General features: G+C 40.0%; 1 protein-coding gene across 3 annotated transcripts; it reads left to right on the top strand.

Moving 5' to 3' along the window:
• The first annotated feature begins 203 nt into the window (after positions 1-203).
• On the top strand, positions 204-24,197 carry KNG1 (kininogen 1). Of its 3 annotated transcripts, XM_021692724.1 has the most exons (11): positions 204-611; positions 4,382-4,492; positions 5,483-5,567; positions 7,078-7,250; positions 8,089-8,196; positions 14,055-14,139; positions 15,217-15,389; positions 20,136-20,243; positions 20,361-20,447; positions 21,915-21,992; positions 23,994-24,197. In XM_021692724.1, the coding sequence occupies exons 1-11, from the start codon at positions 420-422 to the stop codon at positions 24,072-24,074; spliced, it is 1,281 nt and encodes a 426-aa protein (XP_021548399.1). In that variant the 5' UTR covers positions 204-419; the 3' UTR covers positions 24,075-24,197. The 3 variants fall into 3 exon arrangements, with proteins under 3 accessions (XP_021548399.1, XP_021548400.1, XP_021548398.2); XM_021692725.1 differs by lacking the exon at positions 8,089-8,196 and having other exon boundaries at positions 420-611; positions 23,994-24,074; XM_021692723.2 differs by lacking the exon at positions 23,994-24,197 and having other exon boundaries at positions 420-611; positions 21,915-23,037.
• Positions 24,198-24,763: the final 566 nt, after the last annotated feature.

Below are 24,763 nucleotides of genomic sequence, written 5' to 3'. Positions count from 1 at the left end.
GTAGTGACCTTCATAAAGGGCTTTGGGAAAGTCATTTGGGAAAGGGAATAACAGGTGATTGGTGTTTTTTTCCTCCTTTAATAGTTTCTGTTCTGATTTGTTATACAACATTGTGCAATCACCTGGAAATGTGCTCTGTGCTCCCACGTGCTTCCTGAATGCAAACAAGCAGGTTAACAACCCCAGTGTTGTAATGTTTCAGCCTGAAATCTGCTTGGATAACCCAACAGAGCCATTTGTCCTTTGGAAATAGGGTGAATTGCGTATGGCGGGCAGGAATCCACCAGATTTGGGAGCGCTGAGGCAGAGAGACGCACATACAGAAATAAAAGGCTGGGAATAGCTAAAATCGGCGTCCAAGTTGGCGCCCGATTCTTGGTGAAACCATCCCTCGGCTTCTGGAGGGAGACTGCTAAATCATGAAATTACTTGCCTTGCTTTTTGTCTGCTCCAGGCTGCTACCAAGTTTAACCCAGGAGTCCTCACAAGAAATCGACTGTGATGACGAGGACTTATTTAAGGCGGTGGACACTGCGCTGAAGAAATATAATAGTAGAAATCAAAGCGGCAACCAGTTTGTGTTGTACCGTGTAACTGAGGTCGTCAGGACGGTGAGTGAGCTGTGTCTTACTTTGAGGCCATTTGAGATGTGTGCTGTCACTCGGAGCCCAGCCCCTCCCCCCCCACACACACACCCCAACACCACCACCACCACCAACACCAACAATCACCAAAGAACTGAGAAGCAAAGGTAGAAGCTTACAGCTTTGAGAAAAGATCAACACCACTCTTTGGCCCCGGGGGTGCAGGGCAGGGTATGACTAGCCCTCAGGCGGCCAAGCTTGGCTTCCTGGGTGATCAGGAAGGCAGGGTGTAATGAGACAAAGGTAGATGGAATCATTTGAAAGAAACTATTCAGAGTGGGAGAATCCAGGAACTCAATGGGACCGCAACAAAAGGACTTACTGGGTGACCAGCCTAAGGACTGGTCACCCATTAGAAAATATGAAGACCTCCAGACCACAGGTGGGGAGGGAATGCTTATGTCTAACAAATACTGCGTGATCTCACTTATATGTGGAATCTAAAAAAATGTCTAACTCACCAAAGCAGAAAGTAGAATGGTGGTTGCCAGGGGCTCAGGCTGGGGGAAACGGAGGGTGCTGGTCACAGGGTACAAACTTCCAGTTATAAGACGAGCAGGTCCTCGGGATCTAAGATGCAGCATGGTGACTATAGTTAATAATACTGTAGTGTATACTTGAAATTTGCTATGAGACTAGATTTTAAGTGTTCTCACCACACATACACACCCACAGAAGGTAACTATATTGGGCGATGGATGTGTTAATCAGCTTGTTTGTGACAATCACTTCACAATGTATGTGTATATATGTATATATATCTCATCACATTGCAAACTTTTGACATATGCAATTTTCATTTGTCAATTATACCTCAAGAAAGCTAGGGGGAAGGGAGAGTTACATCTAAGAGGAGGCAGAAATGAGATTAGCATGCATTAGACAAAATGTCGATCAGTCCGTATGGCTGAATGCATCAAGGGTAACAGTGACGTTCTAGATGGTTTTTAATATTTCTTATAACTAATTGATGCACACAGGTTGGAGACAAATCCTGACAGTATGTGTGATTTCAAAAAATACTAGTCTTTCGATAGTTTGTTTAAATGAATTTCACTATAAAACTCTGTGCCTATCATAGTAAAGTAACTGTTTACTTTGGCAGAGGAGAAAAGTCCAGTCATTTGACATGATCAGGATAAAGAAAAAAGCCCACGGGACATGATTTTTTTTTTTCCTGAAAGTAAAATTGAGCCATTCTGTTTCACAAACTAGTGTAATGATGTAGACATTTGGTCCTGGTCCTCTCAAGCAACAGTTGATTGGTGTTTTCTTCGTTGGGTGACATCCATGACAAATGTGCTTTTTTGTTCTAAAATGTCCATGGAATCATGCTTTACTTTGCCATATGGGCACCATCTATACCACTACTGCCTACTTCTTTATCAAAATCTGAGACTTGGAAGGAACTTGGGAGACCATGTTGTTCGACTCAATCATCCCAGATGCAAATAAAGTGATGCAAGCAGGCTCTGAGAGTCAGGAGACTTGGGATCTGGGGCCGGTTCTGCCTTTTCAAGGTGTGCGGGCTGCCTCAGCCCTGCCCGTCTACTTGGGGCTTCCTTTCTTTCACCTGCAAAGTGATGGGCTGGACAACATCACCTCTCTGGTCCCTTGCTGTTTGAATGCCAGGATTTCCCATTTGGAAAGCTCACCTAACTCAACACCTTTGCACTTTCTTTTTTTTAATTGAAGTGTAGTTGACACACAGAGTTACACTAGTTTCAGGTGTACAACATAATGGTTTGACAACTCTATATGCTATACGATGCTCACTACAAGCGTAACTCCCCTCTGTCACCATACAACGTTATGACGGTATCATTGCCTATATTCCCTAGGCTGTGTCTTTCATCCCCGTGACTTACTCATTCCATACCTGGAAGCCTGTAACTCCCTTTCCCCTTCACCCATTTTACCCATCCCCACCCTCCTCTGCCCTGGCAACCGTCAGTTTGTTCTCTGTATTTAGGGGTCTGTTTCTGCTTTTGGTTTGTCCATTTGTCTCATTTTTTAGATTCCACATATAAGTGAAATGATATGGTATTTGTCTTTCCTGTCTGATTTATTTTACTTAGCGTAATATGCTGTAGGTCCATCCATGTTGTCATAAATGGCAAGATCTCATTCTTTTGTATGGCTGTGTAATATTCCATTATATAGATATGTATACATCAAGGCGTATATATATATACACACACATATTCTTTATCCATTCATCTATTGATGGACATTGGAGTTGCTTCTATATCTTGGCTACTGTAAATAATGCTGCAGTAAACATATGGATGCATATATCTTTTCACATTAGTGTTTTTGTTTTCTTTGGGTAAATACACAGTAGTGGATTGCTGGATCATATGGTATTTCTATTTTTAATTCTTTTTAAGGAAGCTTCATACTGTTTTCCATGATGGCTGCACCAGTTTACATTCCCACTGACAGTGCAAGAGGGTTCCTTTTTCTCCATGTCCTCACCAACACTTGTTATTTCTTGTCTTTTTGATTCTAGTCATTCTGACAGATGTAAGGTGATATATCATTGTGGTTTTGAATTGCATTTCCCTGATGATTAGTGATGTTGAGCATCTTTTCATGTGTCTGTTGGCCATCTATAGGTCTTCTTTGGAAAAATGTCTATTCAGGTCCTCTGCCCATTTTTTAATTGGATTATTTGTTTTATTTGGTGTTGAGTTGTATAAGTTCTTCATATATTTTGGATGCTAACCCTTTATCAGATATATCATTTGCAAACACCTTCTCCAATTCAGTAGGTTGCCTTTTCATTTTGTTGATGGTTTTCTTTGCTGTGCAAGAGCTTTTTATTTTGGTGTAGTCTTAATCATTTATTTTTGCTTTTGTTCCCCTTGCCTGGGAAGACACATCTAGAAAGATGTTGCCAAGGCCAATGTCAGAGAAATTACTGCCTGTGCTTTCTTCTAGGAGTTTTATATTTTCAGGTCTCACAGTTAGGTATTTAAAGTGCCTTGCACTTTAAAAGTTTTATTTATTATCTCATGTCATGCTAGAAAAAATAAGGCAAATAAAAATACTGAAATTACCAAAAATTAATCCACCATCCAGAGATAACATTTTTTTGAAAATGAGAAGTGGCCTCTTATTTGTTTCCTCACTGTAAAATAAATATGTTTATATTTTAAAAAGACAACTCACAAACATTTGTTTAAAGAAGTGAGCAGCTGTACTCCCACCACCGAAAGACAAACATTTTAATAGCTTTGCTTCATAACTTTCCAGACTTTTAAGAATCATATATGTACCTATAAATTGGTTTTTACAAAAATGGGCTAATACTATAGATACCACTTTGTAACTTACAAACATGTATTTATAAATATATTACGAACACTTCTAAGTAACTCTTTATAACTTTCTTATTTTAATTTTTTTAAAAAGATTTTATTTATTTATTTGAGAGAGAGAGAATGAGAGAGAGCACATGAGAGGGGGGAGGGGCAGAGGGAGAGGGAGAAGCAGGCTGCCCGCCGAGCAGGGAGCCCGATGCGGGGCTCGATCCCAGGGCCCTGGGATCATGACCTGAGCCGAAGGCAGTCGCTTAACCAACTGAGCCACCCAGGCGCCCCAACTTTAAGTATTTTTAAGAAATGTTTCGGTCTCACTGAATTAAATCAAGATCAAATACTCATATCTGCATTAGATCTCACTCAAATTATTTGCTCTTGGGTCAGTTATATGTCTCTGGTTGTTTTTTTCAGGATGACCCTGACACGTTTTATTCCTTCAAGTACCATATCAGGGAAGGAAATTGTTCTGTTCAAAGTGGCAAAACCTGGCAGGATTGTGACTACAAAGAATCTGCACAAGCTGTAAGTGGGTTGATGGTTCCTGAGCCCCCAGTGTTCTCTGTCGAGACTGTCAAATTCTGTCACCAGAGCTGGAGATGGTTAGTATTGTTAGGCCTCTTTGTAAGGGATGCGCATAAACCCTCAAATGCGTAGAAAAGCCAAGGCTCGGCGCCCGTGTTCTCGTTCTCTATGTCAGAACACGAAGAGGCCAGCAGTGAGACATAGAGAAAGCCCTCTCAAGAGACGGGGACTCTAATGACCAATTAGGGCAGGGGACCGGGTCCCAAAGAGACAACAGATCAACATTTGGGCCAAGATCGAGGGCTGCTGAGGAGACAGCATGGATGCTTTCATTGCATAGGCTCTGCTTCCCACCAACTGACACCCCAGAACCTCCCTCCGTGTTGCCTCTTCAAGGGGAGATGACATTGACCTCATCAGGTTGTTGGAGGATGAAATGAGACACGTATACAAACAACCTTCTTTTGCTGGCAATGCCTACCTCAACCAAATGCCTAGCAAGTGCCTGGCCCAGCACAGCTGGTTGTTTGCCTTAATGAGGGGCGAGTGCGGGGGGCGAGTGCGGGGGGTGTCTTGCCCGATGGAAGCCGCTCTTTCCCCAGTCCCGGGATCCGCGCCTGCGTGTCACAACACTGGCCCCCTGCCCGTGCTTTCAACACCGAAATTGAAAGGAAAATCAAGAGGAGAGCCTGGCAGGCTCGCTCTAAGGCACTGCATCCATTTTGGTGAAAAGGAAACTTGTTTTAAAACCTCGCCTTTTTCCTGCCCCTCCTCCAACGTCTCGAGAAATCAGTGCCTTGCCAAAATAATCATGAGGCTACAAAAACTTTCATTCTTGCGTCTCAAAACTGTTTAAAAAAATCTTGGCAAGTTCAAAAAAAAAAAGGAAAAGCTATATTGAGCCATAGTACTAGGTGGACTTCTCCATCTGAAAGGTGAAGATAAATGGTCTCTCTCTCCTTTTTTTTTTTTTTTTTTTTTCCTTTTTAGGCCACAGGAGAATGCTCCGCCACGGTGGGGAAGAGAGGGAATATGAAATTCTCCGTGGCTACGCAGACCTGCCAGATCACTCCAGGTAGCCCTGGGGGACAAGGAACCTGTTCTCTGTGGTGTCAGGAGCACAGCCTAGAGGAAGGCCCCGTCCCCGAGGTGGCACCAGCAATGCCTTGGGGGTGGGGTGGGGGAGCGGCAGAGTCCTAGATCAGGGCCGAGCTCAGGCCAATCATCCCCTCCGCGCTATCCTGACTCTCCTCCTGACTGCGGCATTGTATCGGGCATGTGCAGACGCTCTGAGAAGGGACCAGAAGACACGATAACTGCCTTCAACTGTAGGCCAAGAGGGAGGGAGAAAAGCACAGGCTTTGAGGTCGGACTTGGCCTAGAATCTTTCCAAATTCCTCACCTTCTCGGCTTTCCTCTTATCTCTAAAAGGGGGTAAGGGATAACAACGATTTCTGCATCAGAGGGTTGTTGTAGACTGCAACTGGAAGATGTTTCTGAAGGTCCCATCGTCATCATCTAGTAAGGCTAACCAGGATACAAGTGATAAGAGCTAACATTTACTGGGCATTTACTGCCCGCCACAGTTCTAAGTGCTTCACATATATTAACTTACTTAATCCTCCCAACTCTAGGAGGTAGGCATTAATATCCCCGCTTTACAGGTAAGAAACTGAGGCCCCCCGCAGTTAGGTATCTTGCCTAAGATCCCACAACTACTAAATAGCAGAGTTGGTATTGTAGACGCTGAATAAACACAATTCCTTTGGGATCTAAGGATGGAGCAGTGGCTCCTTATTGGCTCCTTTCCGAAAATGGCAGAGGGGCTAAATCATGTTGAAATGATCCATCTGCAGTTCTTTGTCTCTCACTTGACTTTTGCCCAACTGCTTCACACCAGCCATCATTACTAACAAATTAGTGTACCCATGGAGCCTAGCTCAGCGCCTGGCGCGTGACAGCGGATGCAAAACATGTTGGTTGGATTGAATTGATACAAAATGTATTATACTCTGAACCAGGCTTTGAGGAGCTTTAATTCGTGCTAAAAAAAATAATAATAATTTATCTATTATGTTTTACTTTTTCAAAAAAGATTTATTTATTTAGAGAGCGTGAGAGAGTGTGTGGGGGGGTGGAGGACACGGAGGGGCAGAGGGAGAGAGAGGATCTCAAGCAGACTCCCTGCTGAGTGTGGAGCCAGACACGGGGCTCCGTCTCACGACCCTGAGATCATGACCTGAGCCGAATCAAGAGTCAGACACTTAACCGATGGAGCCACCCAGGCGCCCCAATGTTTTACTTTTCGTAAGAGGATAAGTCCATGTTGCTTCTATAATTTAAAATTACTTTTAAATAAATTTAAAATAACTATGCACCCTAGTATGTGTGTAAGATGTTCCTAAGCGAATGAGAGGTTTATTGTTCTGGCTAGAGAGCAGTCTTGCATCCTCTTTTTTTAATGCATACTAGGATTTACTGGAAAGTTTATGAGGGCTTTCCAAATTATCTTACTTATTTAGGGCAGTGTATCTAAACGCAAGTCTCACTCATTAATGCTGCCCCTTTGCCTGCTCTTTGTCAAGCCGAGGGCCCTGTGGTGAGAGCTCAGTATGATTGCCTTGGCTGTGTGCACCCCATCTCGACTGCGAGCCCTGACCTGGAACCCGTTCTAAGACATGCCATTGAACATTTTAACAACAACACGGATCATTCCCACCTCTTTGCTCTTAGAGAAGTGAAAAGGGCCCACAGACAGGTTTGTTCTTTAATTGTTCATTTTGCACCTGTAGTCGGTATTACGTGTTCTTTGCAGAGACCGTGAAATGGAAAAGTTATTCTGTCCTTAAGGCTTTAAGAAAACTGTATCATTACCCACCTATCATGAGTCAAACATGGCTCCAAAAATTAAGTTATACCTAAAAATTCTGGATATCCTCTAAATTCTAGGTTCCATATCATCAGGGGGGAAAAAAAAGTAAAAACTTGTAAATCTGGTCTTTTTCGTTGCCTCAGTTCACTAAGCCTCTACTGACAGTTGACTAGGTCCTTTGTATTTCGGCCTCTAATTATGAAGGACTCACTCTGGTCAGTAACATGCCCAGCTTTTAATAGACCTTCCGATTTGCTTTCACGCGAGACCTGTGTTCTGCTCAATTATGTCCATGTCCAGCTGTATCAGGGTGCAACTAGTCCAGGATGAAGCAGGAGAAATCTTCCTGCCTGGCAGTCTGGGAACCTGACGCTCTACCAGTAAAGGCCACGCAAGCTCGAAATTTCACAAATTCAGTGGAAGCTTTTCTTCCTGCTGCCTAGCGAGGAAATACTGCTAGGTCTTACTTAGGGAACTAGAGTAACTCCACATGTATATTGCTTTCTGTTGTTAGATGTGTGGGGGTGCAGGGTGTGGGGGTTGTGTGGACAGAGTGAGAGTCATAAAGTGTTTGCTATTTATTCAGAAATGACTTCTGCCTAGTAATAATCATCGTTCATATTTTTGAGCACTTACAATATGCCAGGCGACATTCTCTGCACCTCATAATGCTGTCAATGATGTTTAAACTGTCTTTTAAATATTTGCTCCAAAACTGTTTCAGGTGGTGGCTGGATGGAACTATGAAATTACTTACTCAATTGCGCAAACGAATTGTTCCAAGGAGAATTTTCTATTCTTAACTCCAGATTGCAAGTCCCTTTTGAATGGTGTAAGTAGGCAAAAATCTAATTACAAAATTCTTAGCACTTTGTGTCCAGTCTTTCCAGGTGAGGGAACGCTCAGCTGTGTAGGAAGTCTCAGTCACTAAGATGTTAGATGACATTCACTGATTCACATTCCCTTGGGAACTCCAAAGCTCACACACTGGTCAAGCTGCCCTTCCCACCTAGTCCAGGAATCTGCACATCCAGCAGAGCACTTACAGATGTAAGCAGGGACTAGGAGAGCCTGAGACTATGACGCCATGATTAAGTCTGTCTTTTCATGCCTTCACTCTCCTGTCTCCTTTTCTTCCCCATGTGCTCCATATCCTTACTCCCAAGCTCTACCCAGAACAGTCCCTCTCTGCTTGTTTTCTCACCTTTCCTCCCCTGCCTTTATCTCCAATAAACACATCCCGAGTCTCTATCCCTTAGTGACCCTTTTTGGGATGATATCCATTGTCTGAACCAAAATTATGTTAAAAGAGAGTATCTCGAGGTGACAGTCATTAGTGCATGTTAAGATGGCCAAGGCATGATGACTTCCCCAGGGATATTGGCATAGTAGCAGAAGACTATGCTTTAAGCAAGCCCTTTAACCTGAAAATTCAACTTCTAGAATTCTGTTACATGGGAAGAAAATGAGAAATCCAGACAGAAGTAATTTCAGCATTATTATTAATAGAAAAACATTGGAAGTGACATATCTTCAACAGTAGGGAATGGTTAAGTAAATTACAGTGTATCTGTGGTAGAATGTGTGCAGCCATTAAAATTACATTTCTAGGTTTTAGTGACTAGTAAAATGACTATAATATGTTAAGTAAAAAAAGGGAACAAAACTATATATACAGTCATTCAAAAATATAAGGTAAACGTAAGTATAAAAAGTGATGAGAAACTAATATGCCAAAACATAAAATTAGTTAACTTTCAGTTGGAAATTTAGGTGCTTTTTCTAATTCTTCATACTTTTGGAACTCTTCAGTACTTCTCAAGGTCTCTGATGAAGCATGTGTTTATTTCATAACTGGGGAAAAAATTAAAAGGATGGCATTAAGAGAGTAAAAAGACAACCCACAGAGTGGGACACAATAATCCCTTATTTGATAAGGGTTTAGTATGAAGAATATATTATTAAAACCCCTACATTGCAACAACAAAAAGACAACCCAATTTAAAAATGGGCAAAGGAGGGGCGCCTGGGTGGCTCAGTCGTTAAGCGTCTGCCTTCGGCTCAGGTCATGATCCCGGGGTCCTGGGATCGAGCCCCACATCGGGCTCCCTGCTCAGTGGGAAGTCTGCTTCTCCCTCTCCCACTCCCCCTGCTTGGGTTCCCTCTCTGGCTGTGTCTCTCTCTGTCAAATAAATAAATACAATCTTTAAAAAAAAAGAAGAAGAAGAAGAAGAAGAAGAATAGCAACACCTGTCTTACAGAGGGGTTAGCATCGTTCAAGGACATGAAATAGAAGTGAAATGTTTTGCCCACAACTGCTATAGTCTGAGGCACGCTATCCAAAGTGTATCGCAAGGAGCAGCAGTGTCAGCATCACCAGGGGGGCTGTTAGAAAAGCAGGAGCTCAACTCCACCCCTACCTACTAAATCAGAATCTGCATATTAACAAGATTCTCCGGTGATTTATTTGCATGCTAAAGTCTGAAAAGCACTGATTTGAGAGGTTTCATAAATAGTTTTCTCGGGCCACGTTGCATATTAGAATCACTCAGCTAGCCTTAAAAAACTGCCTATTCCCAGGCCATCCCCCCAGACGTTCTGATCTATGATGTACACCTGAAACTAATAGGATATTAATTATACTTCAGTTTTTTTCTTTTTGAAAAGATTTTATTTATTTATTTGACAGAGAGAGAGAGAGAGCACAAGTAGGCAGAGCGGCAGACAGAGGGAGAGGGAGAAGCAGACTCCCCGCTGAGCAGGGAGCCTGACGTGGGGTTCGATCCCGGGACCCTGAGCCAAAGGCAGATGCTTAACTGACTGAGCCACCCAGGCGCCCCAAACTTCAGTTTTTTCAAAAAGCTCTTAAAACTCTTGATATATATAGGTTGTTTGCTGAATACATCAATTTATATTCTATCAGCAATGTATACCCCTGATAGAATTCAGTATTAAAAAAAAAACCTTAGCGGTGCCTGGCTGGCTCAGTTGGCAGAGTATGCGTCTCTTGATCTTAGGGTCATGAGTTCAAGCCCCACCTTAGGGGTAGAGTTTACTTTAAAAAAAAAAAAGTAAAAAAGTCATGAGATTAAAAAAAAAAAAACTTAGCTAATTTCGTAGACAAAAACCTTTTTAGTTTCATTTTATCAGTCAACAATGTAGTTAATATGCATTTATTTAACCACTATATTTTCATATCTTGTTAGAAATTTATGGATTGAATTTATAAATTGTCTTCTATATTCTTTGCCCATTTCTCTTTGGAATAAATCTTAAAAGATTTGGAAAATCATATTTCTATAGTAAAGGTATCAGTGCTTTGTCATATTTTCTCAGGGGTTTCCTTTTTAGTTTTCATTATGGTATTTCTGACTTACGAATAGTTTTTGTTTACAGGTTGCCAAATCTACCAATATTTTCATTTGAGTTTTTCCACCATTTGCTCAGCAATCACTTTATTTTTTTTCTTCTAGTTTGTCTACGGTCAATATTTTATAATGTAACTTTCGATCTTATCTGGAATTAATTTTGATGTATCTTGTGATTTTTTTTCCAATCTTTTAAAGAGAATAACCAGATATCTCAACAGTCTTTCCTTCTACATAAATTCATGACAACCTTCGTTCCATAGTAATCTCTTCCAAAAAGTCTGTTCTCTGTTTTTGTACCAACACCACCATGTTTTAGCAGTCATAGATTCATAGAAAGTTTAAATATGTGATTTATTATCCAGTGTCTATATCTTCAAAACCAAACTTAGAAAAAGTTTGTGAGAAAAACTTGTATTGTCACATAGATTGGGATTCCATTACATGTCTAAAGTAATTTGAGGAGAAGTGGCATACAAACTCTTATTTAGTCTTTTTAGTCAAGAATTTGGTATACATCTCTATTTAGACAAGTTTCAGTTTATATTTCGAAAATTGTGGGATTTTCTTTATATATACCCAGAATATTGCTCACTAATGATATTTCTAGGTTTTGTTTTGGGTTTTTTTTGTTGTTTTTGGTTATTGCTATCAGGAATTAAATCCTTTTGTTTTTATTTTCTTTTTAATAAGTTATTAGATACAAATGTATACTTTTTTGTGCATTTTTCTTACATTCAGCAACTTCACTGAATTCTTATTAGCTCTAACAGCTTTTCATTGATTCTTTTGATTGTTCTAGATATACAATAATATCTTATGTAAAAAATACTTTTATTTTCTTTTCTGATGCTCATTTTTTTTGTTCTATGTTTTAATGAATTGACCCAAACAAACAGACATAATTTTTGAAATAACAGTGATCATCACACACCATCATGTTTTATTCCTGATTATATTGGGAAAGCCTCTAAGATTTTGTCATTATGCATAATATGTGCTGTGGGTTCCAGGTAGACATTCTTTGTCATGTTAAGGAAGCATCCTTACATTCCTGTTCTTTAAAGAGTTTTATTCTTTTCATTTTGTTCTTAAATAAGGAATTGGTATTGAATTCAGGAAATGGTTTAGAACAGATATTAAAGTATCTATTATGTTTTCCTAATTTAATCTGTTATGTTGTTTTGACAGCTTTCCTAAAGTAATCTTTAGGTTCCTAAACTAAACTCTATTTGTTTAGTTTAATTATTCTTTAGATGTACATTTGGATTCTATTTCTAGGTTAGGAATTCGACATCTATATTTATAAGTGAAAGGTGTTTAATGGTTTTCTAGGTGTGTGTTTGTATGTGTATTCTATTTTTTCAGGTTTTGGTATCAGGATTATAATTTTATAGAATGAAAATAGTTTGCCACTATTTTATTTATTTTATTTATTTATTTAGCTAATAGATTTTTAAATTTTATTATGTTATGTTAATCACCATACATTACATCATTATTTTTGATGTAGTGTTCCATGATTCATTGTTTGCGTATAACACCCAGTGCTCCATTCAATACGTGCCCTCTTTAATACCCATCACCAGGCTAACCCACCCCCCTACCCACTATTTTATTTTTTTAAGTTTATTTTTTTTTAGTAATCTCTACACTCAATGTGGGCTCGAACCCACAACCCTGAGATCAAGAGTTGCATGCTCTACTGACTGAGCCAACCAGGCACCTTTGCCAATATTCTATATTCAGAAATACCTTATACAACATGAAATATATATACTTCTTTAATTTTTAAAATTATTCTTCCATAAAATATCTATGTTGTTTGAAGGTGAGAAGTGGAATGAAGTTTAGAGTAGGAATAGCATTTTCTCCTTCTCCAGTCATTGATCCATTCAAGTTTTCTTCTTGTTTTTAAGTCAGTTGGTTATTTATAATTTTCCAGAAAATTATCTATTTCTTTGGAATTTAAATTATCATAAACTTGTTCATAATATTCTCTTATATTTTTCTACTTCTTTGTATACTTTGCTATGTTGCCTTTTTTATGCACTTGATTTTTTCCTCACCCCAAGAATGATCTTTTGAATTTATTTTTAACGCTAGTGCTGTTTTCAAACTTCTCAGTTTTGCTTTTACCTTCATTGTTTTCTCCTTCTTATTTTCCTGAAGCCTGTTCATTATTCTTTTCTTTAACTTCTTGAGATAAACACCTAGTCTTAGGGATGTTTTGTTTTGTTTCTTGCCTCTCTCCTTAAATTACAAAAGCATATAAAGCCACGAGTTAACTCTAAATGGTGCTCTGGCAATATGATGTGGAATTCTCATTTTTATTTTGTGTATTTTTTTTCCTTTTCTAAGGAACCCTAACTATTTAGGCAAGTGTGTTTATATTTCCAAGTAGTTAGTTTTTATTTGTTTATTTGTTTAAACATGTAAGTAATGTAATATTAATTTTCAGGGAGGTTTTTTTTTTTCTTTTTGGTGCTGAGGCCAAAGAACATGGCCTATATTATTTCTGATTTGATAAATTTATTGAGACTTTTTTATGACCTAGTGTGGAAGTGATTAAAAATTTTGCATCATACTTATGAAAGTGTCATTTTAAATCATGTGTGTCATATGAGAATATGATTTAAATAAATATTATGTTATTCAAGTCTCCTATGACCTTATTTATTTTTTAATCCACCTGGTCTGTCTTAGATTTATAGTTGTGTGTTAAATTTCCCACCACAATGATTTCTATCCATTTCTATTCCTATATGTTTTCTGCTTTATGTATCTTAATTCTGGGCTTCTAGACTGTATCTTTTATATAAATAAAATAATCTTTATTACTACCTTTGTGAGTTTTTTGTTACCTTGAATTTTACTTTTTCCAATATTAATAATACTTTAGCTCCTTTTTGTCATATTTGCCTCATATAGCTTTGCTCATCCATTATATTTAAACCTTTTTTTATTGTAATATATTATACTTGAAGATGTAATACATTAATTTTGTTTTTAGCTTAATCTACAAGTCTTTGCCTTGCTAAAAGAAAATTTTATCTGTTCACCTATATGGTTATTATTTCTATACTAGGTATTCTCATCATCCTGTTTCACGTTTCTGTGGGTTTGTGCCTATGTGTTTGTTGGAGATGCTGTTAACTAATTGTCTTTTATTCTCTCTTTGCAATCAGACTATGTTTTGTTTTCATTTTCTATGTGATGATTTGTAAAGTCAACATCCTATTTTTAGTTATACTAGTTGTTTACTTTAAAGGTTCTTAAAAATGTTGTTACTTTATGTACCTATATACTTTTTAAAAACCAGGATATCGGTGAATGTACAGATCACGCCCACATGGATCTTCAGCTAAGAATTGCTTCTTTCTCGCAGAAGTGTGAACTCTATCCAGGTATGACATGACCCATGTTGGTCCCTGGCAATGGGCTAGGTCTTTTCACAGGAACTGTGCTTTGGTTTCCACGAAGGGCCACAAAGTCTGTGTGATCAGCAGACCTTCCCGAGATCAACTTACCCCGTCTCTCCCCAGCTGTGCAGTGGCAAGTGCAGCTGAGACTGCTCTGGAAGTAGCCAGAAGGGAATATGGTGACTACAAGGGGAAGTGGCTGGCCTCTGGGTACAACACCAGCTGGTCTTCCCTGTGTGCAAGATGTCCTTATGTCAGGTGCTGTAAATTGGGAAAGCCGCATCTCATTTTTAACCACTTAGAGTAAAATCCTTTCTTTCTTTTTTTTTTTAAGATTTTATTTATTTATTTGACAGAGAGACACAGTGAGAGAGGGAACACAAGCAGGGGGAGTGGGAGAGGGAGAAGCAGGCTTCCCGTGGAGCAGGGAGCCCGATGCGGGGCTCGATCCCAGGACCCTGGGACCGTGACCTGAGCCGAAGGCAGATGCTTAACGACTGAGCCACCCAGGCGCCCCAAGTAAAATCCTTTCAATTAAAGATTGGGTTTTTTTTTTTTTTTTTTTACCCACATGTTACAATGGGAGGGAAAGGGAAATACTGTAAAATTATGGTCGAGTCCTTATTTCTTATACCAAGAATTGGCTTTTCTCATTCTTGGAGGATAGTTGTATGCACTCCATGATGAGAAGCATTACTGAAGCTGCCTGCTCACCAGAATCACAGGACTTAAAATTTTCCCACTAGAGAGTCCTTCCTTTAAGTTAAGCACTGCTTTTTACAGGTGGTTCCATCAAAAATGCAAAAACTTAGGAAAAGTACAGCATATTGATTGAGACACTAATACCTACTGATTGAATGTTTTCCTTAACACACTTGGTTCTGAGAAGAGAAAAAGAGAGAGGCCTTAAGGTGAAGGTCAGATAGACAACGTCTACACACGACTGAGCCTCGGGCTGTCACGTGGCCCTCTGTAAAGGGATGCCAGATCACGTGCAGGAGAGCTACTAGGCTAGACTTTTCCTTCCCCTGCACACGCTGACTTAAAACCTGTTTCTTTCAGGGGAGGATTTTGTGCAACCACCGTCCAAGATTTGCCCTGGCTGCCCCAGAGATATACCGGTCAACAGCCCAGAGCTGGAGGTGGCTCTGAATCATTCCATCATGAAGCTTAATGCAGAGAATAATGGAACTTTCTATTTCAAGATTGACAGTGTGAAAAGGGCAACAGTACAGGTCTGTAAATTACACCACAAAAATAATGATATTATAACCTAGGTGTGAATTGCTAATTGTGCCATTGTCCTTGGCTCTGCATTGGGAACCAGCTACCCTGGGAATAGGATTTGGGAGATTTGAATTTCAAGTGCCAACCTCACCGCATTCTTTGTGTGTGATCTTGGAAAAGTCCTTTAGAACACGTTCTCCATTTTCTATTTGTAAAGCATAGGGGCGAGGATCAAATAAGAACGTATATGTCAATCGCTTTTCAAACTCCAAAGTGCTCTGTAAATACTAGCAACTATTATATAATTAACAAAATTCAGTGCTAGGAAAAGCAAGACTTACTGTCTGCGTTTCTAGAGTCATTTTCACTGTAGCATTGCTTAGTGCCTTGGGCTCAGCCCCTTTGGTCTGTCATTGTCCAGATTCTTCACTCTCACCTGCATGTCGTTTCTCGCCTGCATTTCCCTCCTACAGATGTACCCTCTGGGGATTCATCTCTCTTTCCATGCCCTGTCAGTCGAAGCTAAGGAGTGTTCTATTCTGGGGGTCAGGAGACCCAGCTCTACCACAGCCCCACCACTGTCCTGGGTGACCCTGGAGTCACTCAGACTCACTCAGCCCTTGTGGCCCCATCTGAAAAAAATGAGTGGCTGGATTAACAGAGCCCAGATTCCTTCCACTCCAGCAGCCTATAACCAATGTAGTCATGGACAGAGTCCTATGCTAGACCTCAAAACTGGCTTCCCTAAATACAAGCTAAAGAAAAGTAATCAAAATAGAACCAAACTGGTACAGCACACCAACATGATCTTTATAATCTGGTGAAAGAAATAGCACTAAAAAAATTCATACTTTTGGCTCAGTAGTGAGTCAGATTTCTAATTTCTAGAAATACAAACTAGAAGGAGTCTTTATATACAGTGATATTCACTGTAGCTTTAACTATAAACCCCCCCCCCTAAAAAAAGGTAAACTGTCAAAATGATCAATAATCTAGAAGTGATTTGATATATCTGGCATATCCATGCAATGGAGTATTAAGCAGCAATTTGAAAGCATCTTTGTGAGGCATTCTTGGTGTGGGCAATGACTCGTGCTAAAATATGGAGGGAAAAACAAGAGGCCGTAAAACCGAACATACATTCTGTCCTCGCTTGTGTTATTAAAAAGTAGAGAAGACATACTAAAAAGAAAGAAATGCCTCAGACTATTCACAGTGGTGGTTTTTAGGTGACAGCACAATAGGCTATTTATGCTCATCTTTCCAATTTCCTGTTCTAGTTTTATGACTGGAAGAAAACCTCTAAACAAACAGTATTAAAGTAAATCAAACCTGACCCTCTGTCTCCTACTCAGGCGCTTGTTCCTGTCCCCGAGGCCGGACCCCTCTCCCTGGTCTCTCGGGCAGGGGACCGGCATGGGGCTCCCTCCCGGAAGACGCTAATCCATGCTACTCCTGTTCGTCCACTCTTCTTGGCCCCCACCTCTCTGCTTTCTTCCCACCGTCCCTTGTTCTTAACGATGCAGGAGTTGTGCAGCGCCCTGCCATTTATTACAGGTCCGACATTTGCTGTCAGGAGGAGAACCACGCGTTCCCATGCATGAATATTTAGTCTTCTTGGTAGTTCCAGTTCTCTCTGTAAATTAGTGACTCAACTCTCTAGAGTGTATGCATGTTTGTTTATGCTCAGGAGGCCAGGGAACCACAGGAGGTAACGCTGTGAATGGAAGGCAACTTCCATTGCCAAATCAATCTGGAATATTGTGAAGATTTCAAACTTACTTTTAAGAGATAGATCTTTACTGATGCTTATGTTTAAAGAGAGAGCCGTTTGACTGGTCCGACATAGATATTCAAGGCAGCCTTGGTGGAAGCGGTCCCTTTACCAAAACTCAATTTATCATGAGATGAATTTGCTAAGAGCCAAGCTCCAAATGACCAATCTGCCAAATTGCGAAAGATTTCTTTTACAGTTTTAGTCTTGCCTTGGCTTTGCGTGTTTAGTCCTGTGTGGATGCATATCTATTCCTCTTTCAGAAACCGCGAACTTCTTAAATCCTCCATTTTTCGCACGTGAATGGTTGCTGTTTGCGTCACATGCCCCTTATTTGGCCCCGCCCCTGCTGCTGCTGTGCCCCCTTCCATCAGCGTTCCTCCCCGCCTCTGCTCAGATGAATATACTTCAAGGATCTGTGTGTGCGCATCGAGGAGCTTCTCCTTGACAAAATCTTGGAGATGTCAAGGAATATGTATATGTCTAAGACTTAATGCAAATGGCCAAATTACAAAATTATCTGCAATTATGCCAATTTACATTCACACCAACTGGGTATAAGACACTGATTGATGATCTCGTATTATATTCCTACCAGCAGTGATCGAGGCTGCATGTTCCCCACACCTGGCCAACAGCAGGCCTCATCACTGGCTTCCGTCTTGGCCAACATGATAGATTAAAAATGATGTTGCATTGCTTTTTTAATGTGCATATCCTTGGTTATTAATGAAGTAGACTTTTTTCCCCCAGGATAAATGATCATTTTAACTTCTTTCCTGAAATACCTGTTCATGTCCTTTGCACATTTGTTTTGGCATTAGACTTTTTATTGATCCTATGTCATATTTTTTCCAAATTGCCTTGCTACTTTACTTACTGTGATTTTGAGAGTAAGTTCTCATTTTTGTCTAGTCAAATTTAGACATTTTCCCCTTCCTTTAGGTTTCCTTCCTCTGCTCTTCCCCTAAGAAAGGCCTTCCTCATCCTCAGGTCTGATGAATATTTACATCTGTCTAGCTCATTAATTTTAATTTTTAAATGCCATTAGAACTTATATTGCTATATAGTGTTCTCCATTTTAAAAACAAAACTTGGACAGGGTGGATTTCAGCAGGGAAGACTTCTGATAAGAATAACACTTGATAATGATGGTGATATATGGATGAGACCTTGAGGCCCTCAAACAGAAGATGGTATTAGGTCTCCTTCATTTCTCTCCTCTGAAGAGAGGAGAGACCCTGAAGAGAGCTGTCGGTTAGCATTATATGTTGTCAACTTTCTTAGACAACATCACATTGATCAACTCTAAGGCCAAAAAATTGGATTGAAGAATACCCTGAAATGAGCAAGAAAATTTTTGATCACCGAAGTATAGATGCTAAAACCCTCTTAGAAACTTCCTCTCTACTTACACATACACTTGGAGTTTTAAAAATTAATTATTATATTTCTCTTAAGATTTTAACCATGCTTACCCAGCAAGACAATGCCAAGAAAGAAGGAAGAGGAGCTTAGTTCTTCCTACAACTCTGCTTTCCTCATCTGCCTCTCATCAGGCTTTCCCCATGTTTTTACAAAGTATAAAGAGATAGGGAAGACTGTTAAGGTTTGCTTTTATAAAAATGGGATTGTACTATCACCCTATAACTTCATTTTTTCAATAATGGTCATCCTTCTAGGTCAACAGATATGTATGATGTATTCTCTTGACAGCTACATAATCTCTCTCTCCCACTCTCTCTTCCTCGCTCCCCCCCCCCCCACACACACACACACAGTCGGCTTAGACTACCATAGCAAAATATCAAAGATTGAGTGATTTAAACAACAGGAGTTTGTTTCTCACAGTGCCTAAGGCTTAGAAGTCTAAAAGCCAACCAATTAGGTTCCCTGGTGAGGGCTCTCTTCCTGGCTTGCAGGTGGCCACCTTCTTGCTGTATCTTCAACTTCAGAGAGAGCGAGCTCTCTTATAAGACCCTTCTAAAGACACTTCTTATAAGGATGCTAAGCCCATTATGAGGGCCCTATCCACATGACCTCATCTAAATCTAACTGCCTCCCAAAGGCTCCACCTTCCAATACCATCGCATTGGAGGTTAGGGCTTCAATATATGAGTTTGGTGGGGGACATAGTCAGTCCATGATACACACACACACACACACACTTAAATCCTAGAATTAAATACCAAATAACTTGGTCTAGAAACCACATCAACTTTTTAATACATAATTTAAAAACATTTTTATCAAGTGTATTTTTCAGGGTATAAGAATTATAAGATATGGCATTTTTAAATGACTTAAAAAGCCATCCCTGGGATTTTGCTGAAGTCAGAGTAGTTTAAAAACATGAGCTTAATTTCTTAAATAAATAAATGAGGTGTGTTTCTTCTAGACCAAAAAAAAAAAAATTGGGCCACAAATTGCTTAATGGAAGACAGCATTGTGTAATGATTAAGGTTGTTGCTAGAGATTAAAGCATATTCTTAATATAAAAAAGAAGTAGAAGCAGGCTCGAAAATCCAAATAATTTTTCTAATCACATAATTTCTATACTGGTACCAACTCAGTATTTCTCGACCTAAGATTTGTCAGGATGATAAGGCATTTCAAAAAAAATATTTAACTTTTTCTTCCTACTTTTCTTAGATTCTATTACAACTTGAGCCCTTGAATTATTCGTGACTTTTGCAGCTGTTAAACAATAAAACTCAGGAAAATATAAAAATAGAAATTATAGCTTGCTTCCACCCCCATTTTGAAAAGGAAATGAGGCCAGTCATTAGCCAAATATTTTTCACACGCACACAGATTGAAAATTTTGTTGTCAAACATTTGTACTTTTCTGTGTAACTCTCATTTGTTCAGTATATAATTAAAATGTCAATATTCTACCCAAAAACTTCTTAGAGTGAAAACATATGATTTATTATACAATATTAATTAAGCTCCTACTTTGTGCTAATTAATTATCCAGGTGGTGGCTGGAGAGAAATTTTCTATTGTGTTCATAGCCAGGGAAACCATGTGTTCCAAGGAAAGTAACGAAGAGTTGGCAGAAAGTTGCCAGATCAATAAATACGGAGTGAGTAGTAACACAACTGTGTACTTGCTCCCTGGAAACCTTTTTGATATTTTATACTTGTTTAAGCATCACATGAACAACACTGTTCTTTCTTTTGGCTTCTGTCTTCATGGATAGCAAATCCTAGAATGTAAAGCCGAAGTTTTTGTGATACGTTGGGAGAAAAAAATTTACCCTACTGTCAACTGTCAGCCACTGAAAAAGGTATGATTTGCAGTCAGCTCGGGTCAACTTTGCTCATTCTGAAAAGTCATATTTGAGGGTTGAAAGTGAACCGTTATTTAAATGAATTGGGAGACTATCTTCTTAAAATGGGGAAGAATGCTCCCATTTCTGTGCTGACCTCTTTATGGCTAGACATGAGAGTAGCAGTCCTTGTAATTACTTACCATGCCTTGTCAGCGTCCCATTGGCAGGGGGCCCTCGCTTGGTGAAGTGCAGGCCCTGCTGTGGAGGGCCCATGCTAGCCGTGCACCTGCAAGGTGTGCCTGAGGCGAGGCCCTGCTCTCCCATGCCCACTGCTTACAGCCAAGGAGCTCGGGAGGAATGCAGATCTCAGCCCCCACTCCACATCAGTTGACTCAAAATCTGCATTTTTAACATGATCCCCGGGGCGGGGGGTGGGGGGTGGGGAGGAGGTCATAACCATGTTCAAGTTCAGGAAGCATTAGTTTGCATCATTTTTTTTTAATTTTTAAAAGATCCCTGGGAAGTAAGTAAGACTTTCCCCATTGTCAAGGATGACATCCTAAAAATTACAAAGATGCTGAGCTCCTAGGGTGAATAATAACATTACCAAGTGTACTCTCTGTCCCAGGCACTGTACTGAGAGCTTCACACATATTTCCCTCCTGACACCTCTATGAGGCAGGTGCTGTTATTATCCTATTTACAGATGAGAAAAGTGAAGCCAGTGATGCTCAGATTCAAATCTAGATCAAATCAGAGCCCACCCTATTCGCTATGATGCTGATTCCTAGTAGGGTCTGATTTGTTTGACTCTCCAAACCATGTTCTTTGTACCACCAAACACTGCCTCTGACCATCACATTCTCACAGGTAGTGGAAGTGTAGGTGGAAATAACCCACAAGACCGTATCTTCAGTGCAATTTGCCTCTTCTTACTTTTTCCTGATTTACATTTTTGCCATGTGTCGGTATGTACAGAGTCTAATAGAAACATGATACAAAGACTGCGTTTCAAGCTGGTGACAATTCCTAATGTGTTTCCATCCAACAAAGTAGTTGTGGCTATATGCTCCCTAGATATTCAGCTCATAAAGCCACTTAGTGCCTTTTAGGATAAAAAGAGTAATTGTGCTAATAGAAACAGTATCAATGAATAAATAATATGTCATGGCTTTACATAACCATAGGCTTAGAAGGTACCCTAGAGATTATTTGGTACCACCACCCAATTTTTCCCAGTGAAGGAAAAACTCTCCAGCTTAGAGTATTAAGAACAATAATCAATAACCACAAATTATAAAATCAACCAAAGAGGAAAAAATATTCATTATCATCCTCTCTGGAATATTAATATAGTATTTAAAGTCTGATAGATTTGCCCCATTGTAAACAAAGATAGCATTGCCAGGACTCAGTCCCTTCTTTCTTCATTGATAGCATGGTTTTCATAGTAATGCATTCATCTTAATATTTCCTGTTTAGATCATATTGATGAAAAGGCCTCCAGGTTTTTCACCTTTCCGATCAGTACCCTTGGAGAAAACAGAAGAAGGAACAACTGTAAGTCCACCTCACGCTTTCATGGCACCTGTACAAGATGAAGAGCGGGATTCAGGAAAAGAACATGGACACACTCATGGGCATGGCTGGGGCCATTACAAGCAAATAAAACATGGCTTTGGCCATGGCCATAAACATGAGCATGACCAAGGCCATGGGTACCACAGGGGACATGGCCTTGGCCATGGACATCAAAGGGAACATGGCCTTGGTCATGAACATCCACAGGAACTTAACTATGATCTTGAACACCGAGGGAGACATGGCCTTGGCCATGGACATCAAAGGGAACATGGCCTAGCCCATGGACATATACATGAACATGGCCAAGGCCATGGAAAGTATAAAAATAAAAGAAAAAACAATGGAAAGCACAATGGTTGGAAAACAGAGCATTTGGCAAGTTCTTCTGAAGCTAGTACTACGTCTTCTGCACAGACACAAGAGAAGACAGAAGGGCCAACACCCCTCCCTTCCCTAGCCCAGCCTGATACAGCGGCTACTGTGCCTGACTTTCAGGACTCAGCTCTCATTGCAGCCATGATGCCTACGCCACCAGCTCCCACAGAGAGTGATGATGATTGGATCCCTGACATCCAGATAGAGCCAAATAGCCTTTCATTTAACCTAATATCTGACTTTCCAGAAAAAACCTCCCCCAGATGTCCCGGGCGCCCCTGGAAGCCAGTTAATGGAATGAATCCAGCTGTGGAAGTGAAAGAATTTCATGATTTCGATCTCACTGATGCTTTGTTTTAATTTATGCCGCCATGAGTCTTTAACACTTCATCATTCCTCTCCCCATTGTCTAAATATCCTGATATAACACAACAAAAGCCCTGAAGCTTCAGAACAGCTTAGAGAGAAGGGGTGAGACTCCCAATGGGGACACCGTCAATCTCTATGGACGATGTAAAACTGTGTGCAGAATCCTAAATTTCCTCTGGGTCTTCCTCGCAAGTTTTCTTATCTAACACAGAAAATGGACAAACTCATGTGCCTTATGGCCTATTGCAATTTGCTTTTCTGACAACAAATGTGTACCTTAAAATGTATGTCATGGACTTTCATACAATTATTGACATTCTGAATGAACTTTGGCATGTGGTCCCTGAACATGTGAAAATAAGGGAAGTCAAGAGACTGAATGCTGAATTTCTTAATGGGAAAAGAAATAATAAAACCTCTAGAGGTTAAAGAGGGGTAGCAGGAAAGAAAGACAGATTGGCCCAAGAGAGGACAGGGGGAAGTAAATTAATTGACTTTCAGTTTCCAGAATGACTAGTATATCAAATAGTTACTCCCACTTGACAAAGCTGTCCTGATAATTCTCTTTCTAGTTGAGAGGGTTTCTTGTAAGTCAGTCATTTCCGTTTACTCATTAAGTACCTTTTGCAACAAGGCTTTCAAATGGGAGTTTTCCATTTGTTCATTTGTTGCCCACTCTGTATTGAGTAATCCTGAGCTTTCAGCAACTCTGAGTTTAATGATAAGGACGGAAAGCAGAGGAAGTAGTATAGAGGCAGTTTTGCCAAGGAAAACGTTTTTTAAATAATTGACAAGGAATATCATGGGATGTGATGCAAATTTCATTCAGAAATTTTATGAGGAAATTCCTCTCTAACCTCACTTTATGATCATATCTTTTTGCTATGACATTGAAGAGCACTGGTTTTTGCAAAAGAGAATAACATGATTGTCTTTAATTGCCTTATAACATGAGGGAGGTGTGTATTTTATAACCCTTGCTACGCTTTTGCCTAGGGAAACAAGATAGGGCTTTAAACAGCTACACTTACCTGTGGACGAATGTGTCACTGCTACTTCAGTTTATGGGATGCATTTGAACCTCTGAGTTTTTATTTCATTTCCAATATTTTCTGTACTTTTAAATAAAGAACCAATTATGTCAGGAAAAAGTCTCATCTTGTCAAATGGTTGCTTCACTCTTCTTTTATTGAATGATAACAACAGATTAACAGAGTTTTACTATACTTACAGAGGCACCTAACGCCCTGCGAGTACAAGGGCCGACCTCAGGAGGCAGGGGCAGAGCCAGCATCTGAGAGCCAGCTCTCTTGACCAGTGGGCAGAATCTCTATGCCTGCCACAATAACCCCGACAACATCTATCACCAGCCCTGCTTGGAAGGACAAGAAGAAGGGATAAAAGTTAAAGAGAAGAATGCCATTCTACTATTCTGTTGCTGGGTGAAATAAAGTTCAGTCTTGATGCTCTCATTCCTGGTGAATTCATGGTGGTCTTCTTTTGGCCACACCCATCCTACAGCAAAGTCCAGTAGATCAGAGAGCCAGTGCTTTGGCTCTGTCATGGAAACTCATAGCCCAGCTCTAGAGTGCTCTTGCTAACCAAGGCAGGAGTTAGGTTCCTTACCACCAAGACTTCATCATGGGTGTTAGATTAACGGTTAGTGGGTCATGTTTCTACCAGCAATCTAGGGACTCTCTACCTTCCCTTCTCCCTTCTCCTGATTCCCAGCCTAAACTGAAGACTAATTTGTCTTATTCTTGTTTTTTATGATCCAGTTACGAAAAAGAAAAAAAATCTTGTGTTAATGGGATGTCTACCAACTTCTCATTATTAGAAAACATCTAACCACAAAACAAGTTTTAAAAAAATTTTTAAATTAACTTTCTGATCTGGGTAAAGGAGATAATAGAAATCCATGGAGCACTGGGTGTTGTATGAAAACGATGCATCGTGGATCACTGCTTCAAAAACTGGTGATGTATGATATGGCGACTAACATA

The sequence above is a fragment of the Neomonachus schauinslandi genome, chromosome 1 (assembly GCF_002201575.2).
Source record: "Neomonachus schauinslandi chromosome 1, ASM220157v2, whole genome shotgun sequence".
Lineage (NCBI taxonomy): Eukaryota > Metazoa > Chordata > Mammalia > Carnivora > Phocidae > Neomonachus > Neomonachus schauinslandi.
The sequence above is the reverse complement of the archived record's forward strand: the minus strand, read 5'-3'. Positions and strand labels throughout refer to the sequence as shown.

Coding starts and splice junctions, on each gene's coding strand:
- KNG1 (XM_021692723.2), top strand. CDS start 420: ATGAAATTACTTGCCTTGCTTTTTGTCTGCTCCAGGCTGCTACCAAGT. Junction 612..4,381: donor TAACTGAGGTCGTCAGGACG/GTGAGTGAGCTG, acceptor TGTTTTTTTCAG/GATGACCCTGACACGTTTTA. Junction 7,251..8,088: donor TGAAAAGGGCCCACAGACAG/GTTTGTTCTTTA, acceptor AAACTGTTTCAG/GTGGTGGCTGGATGGAACTA.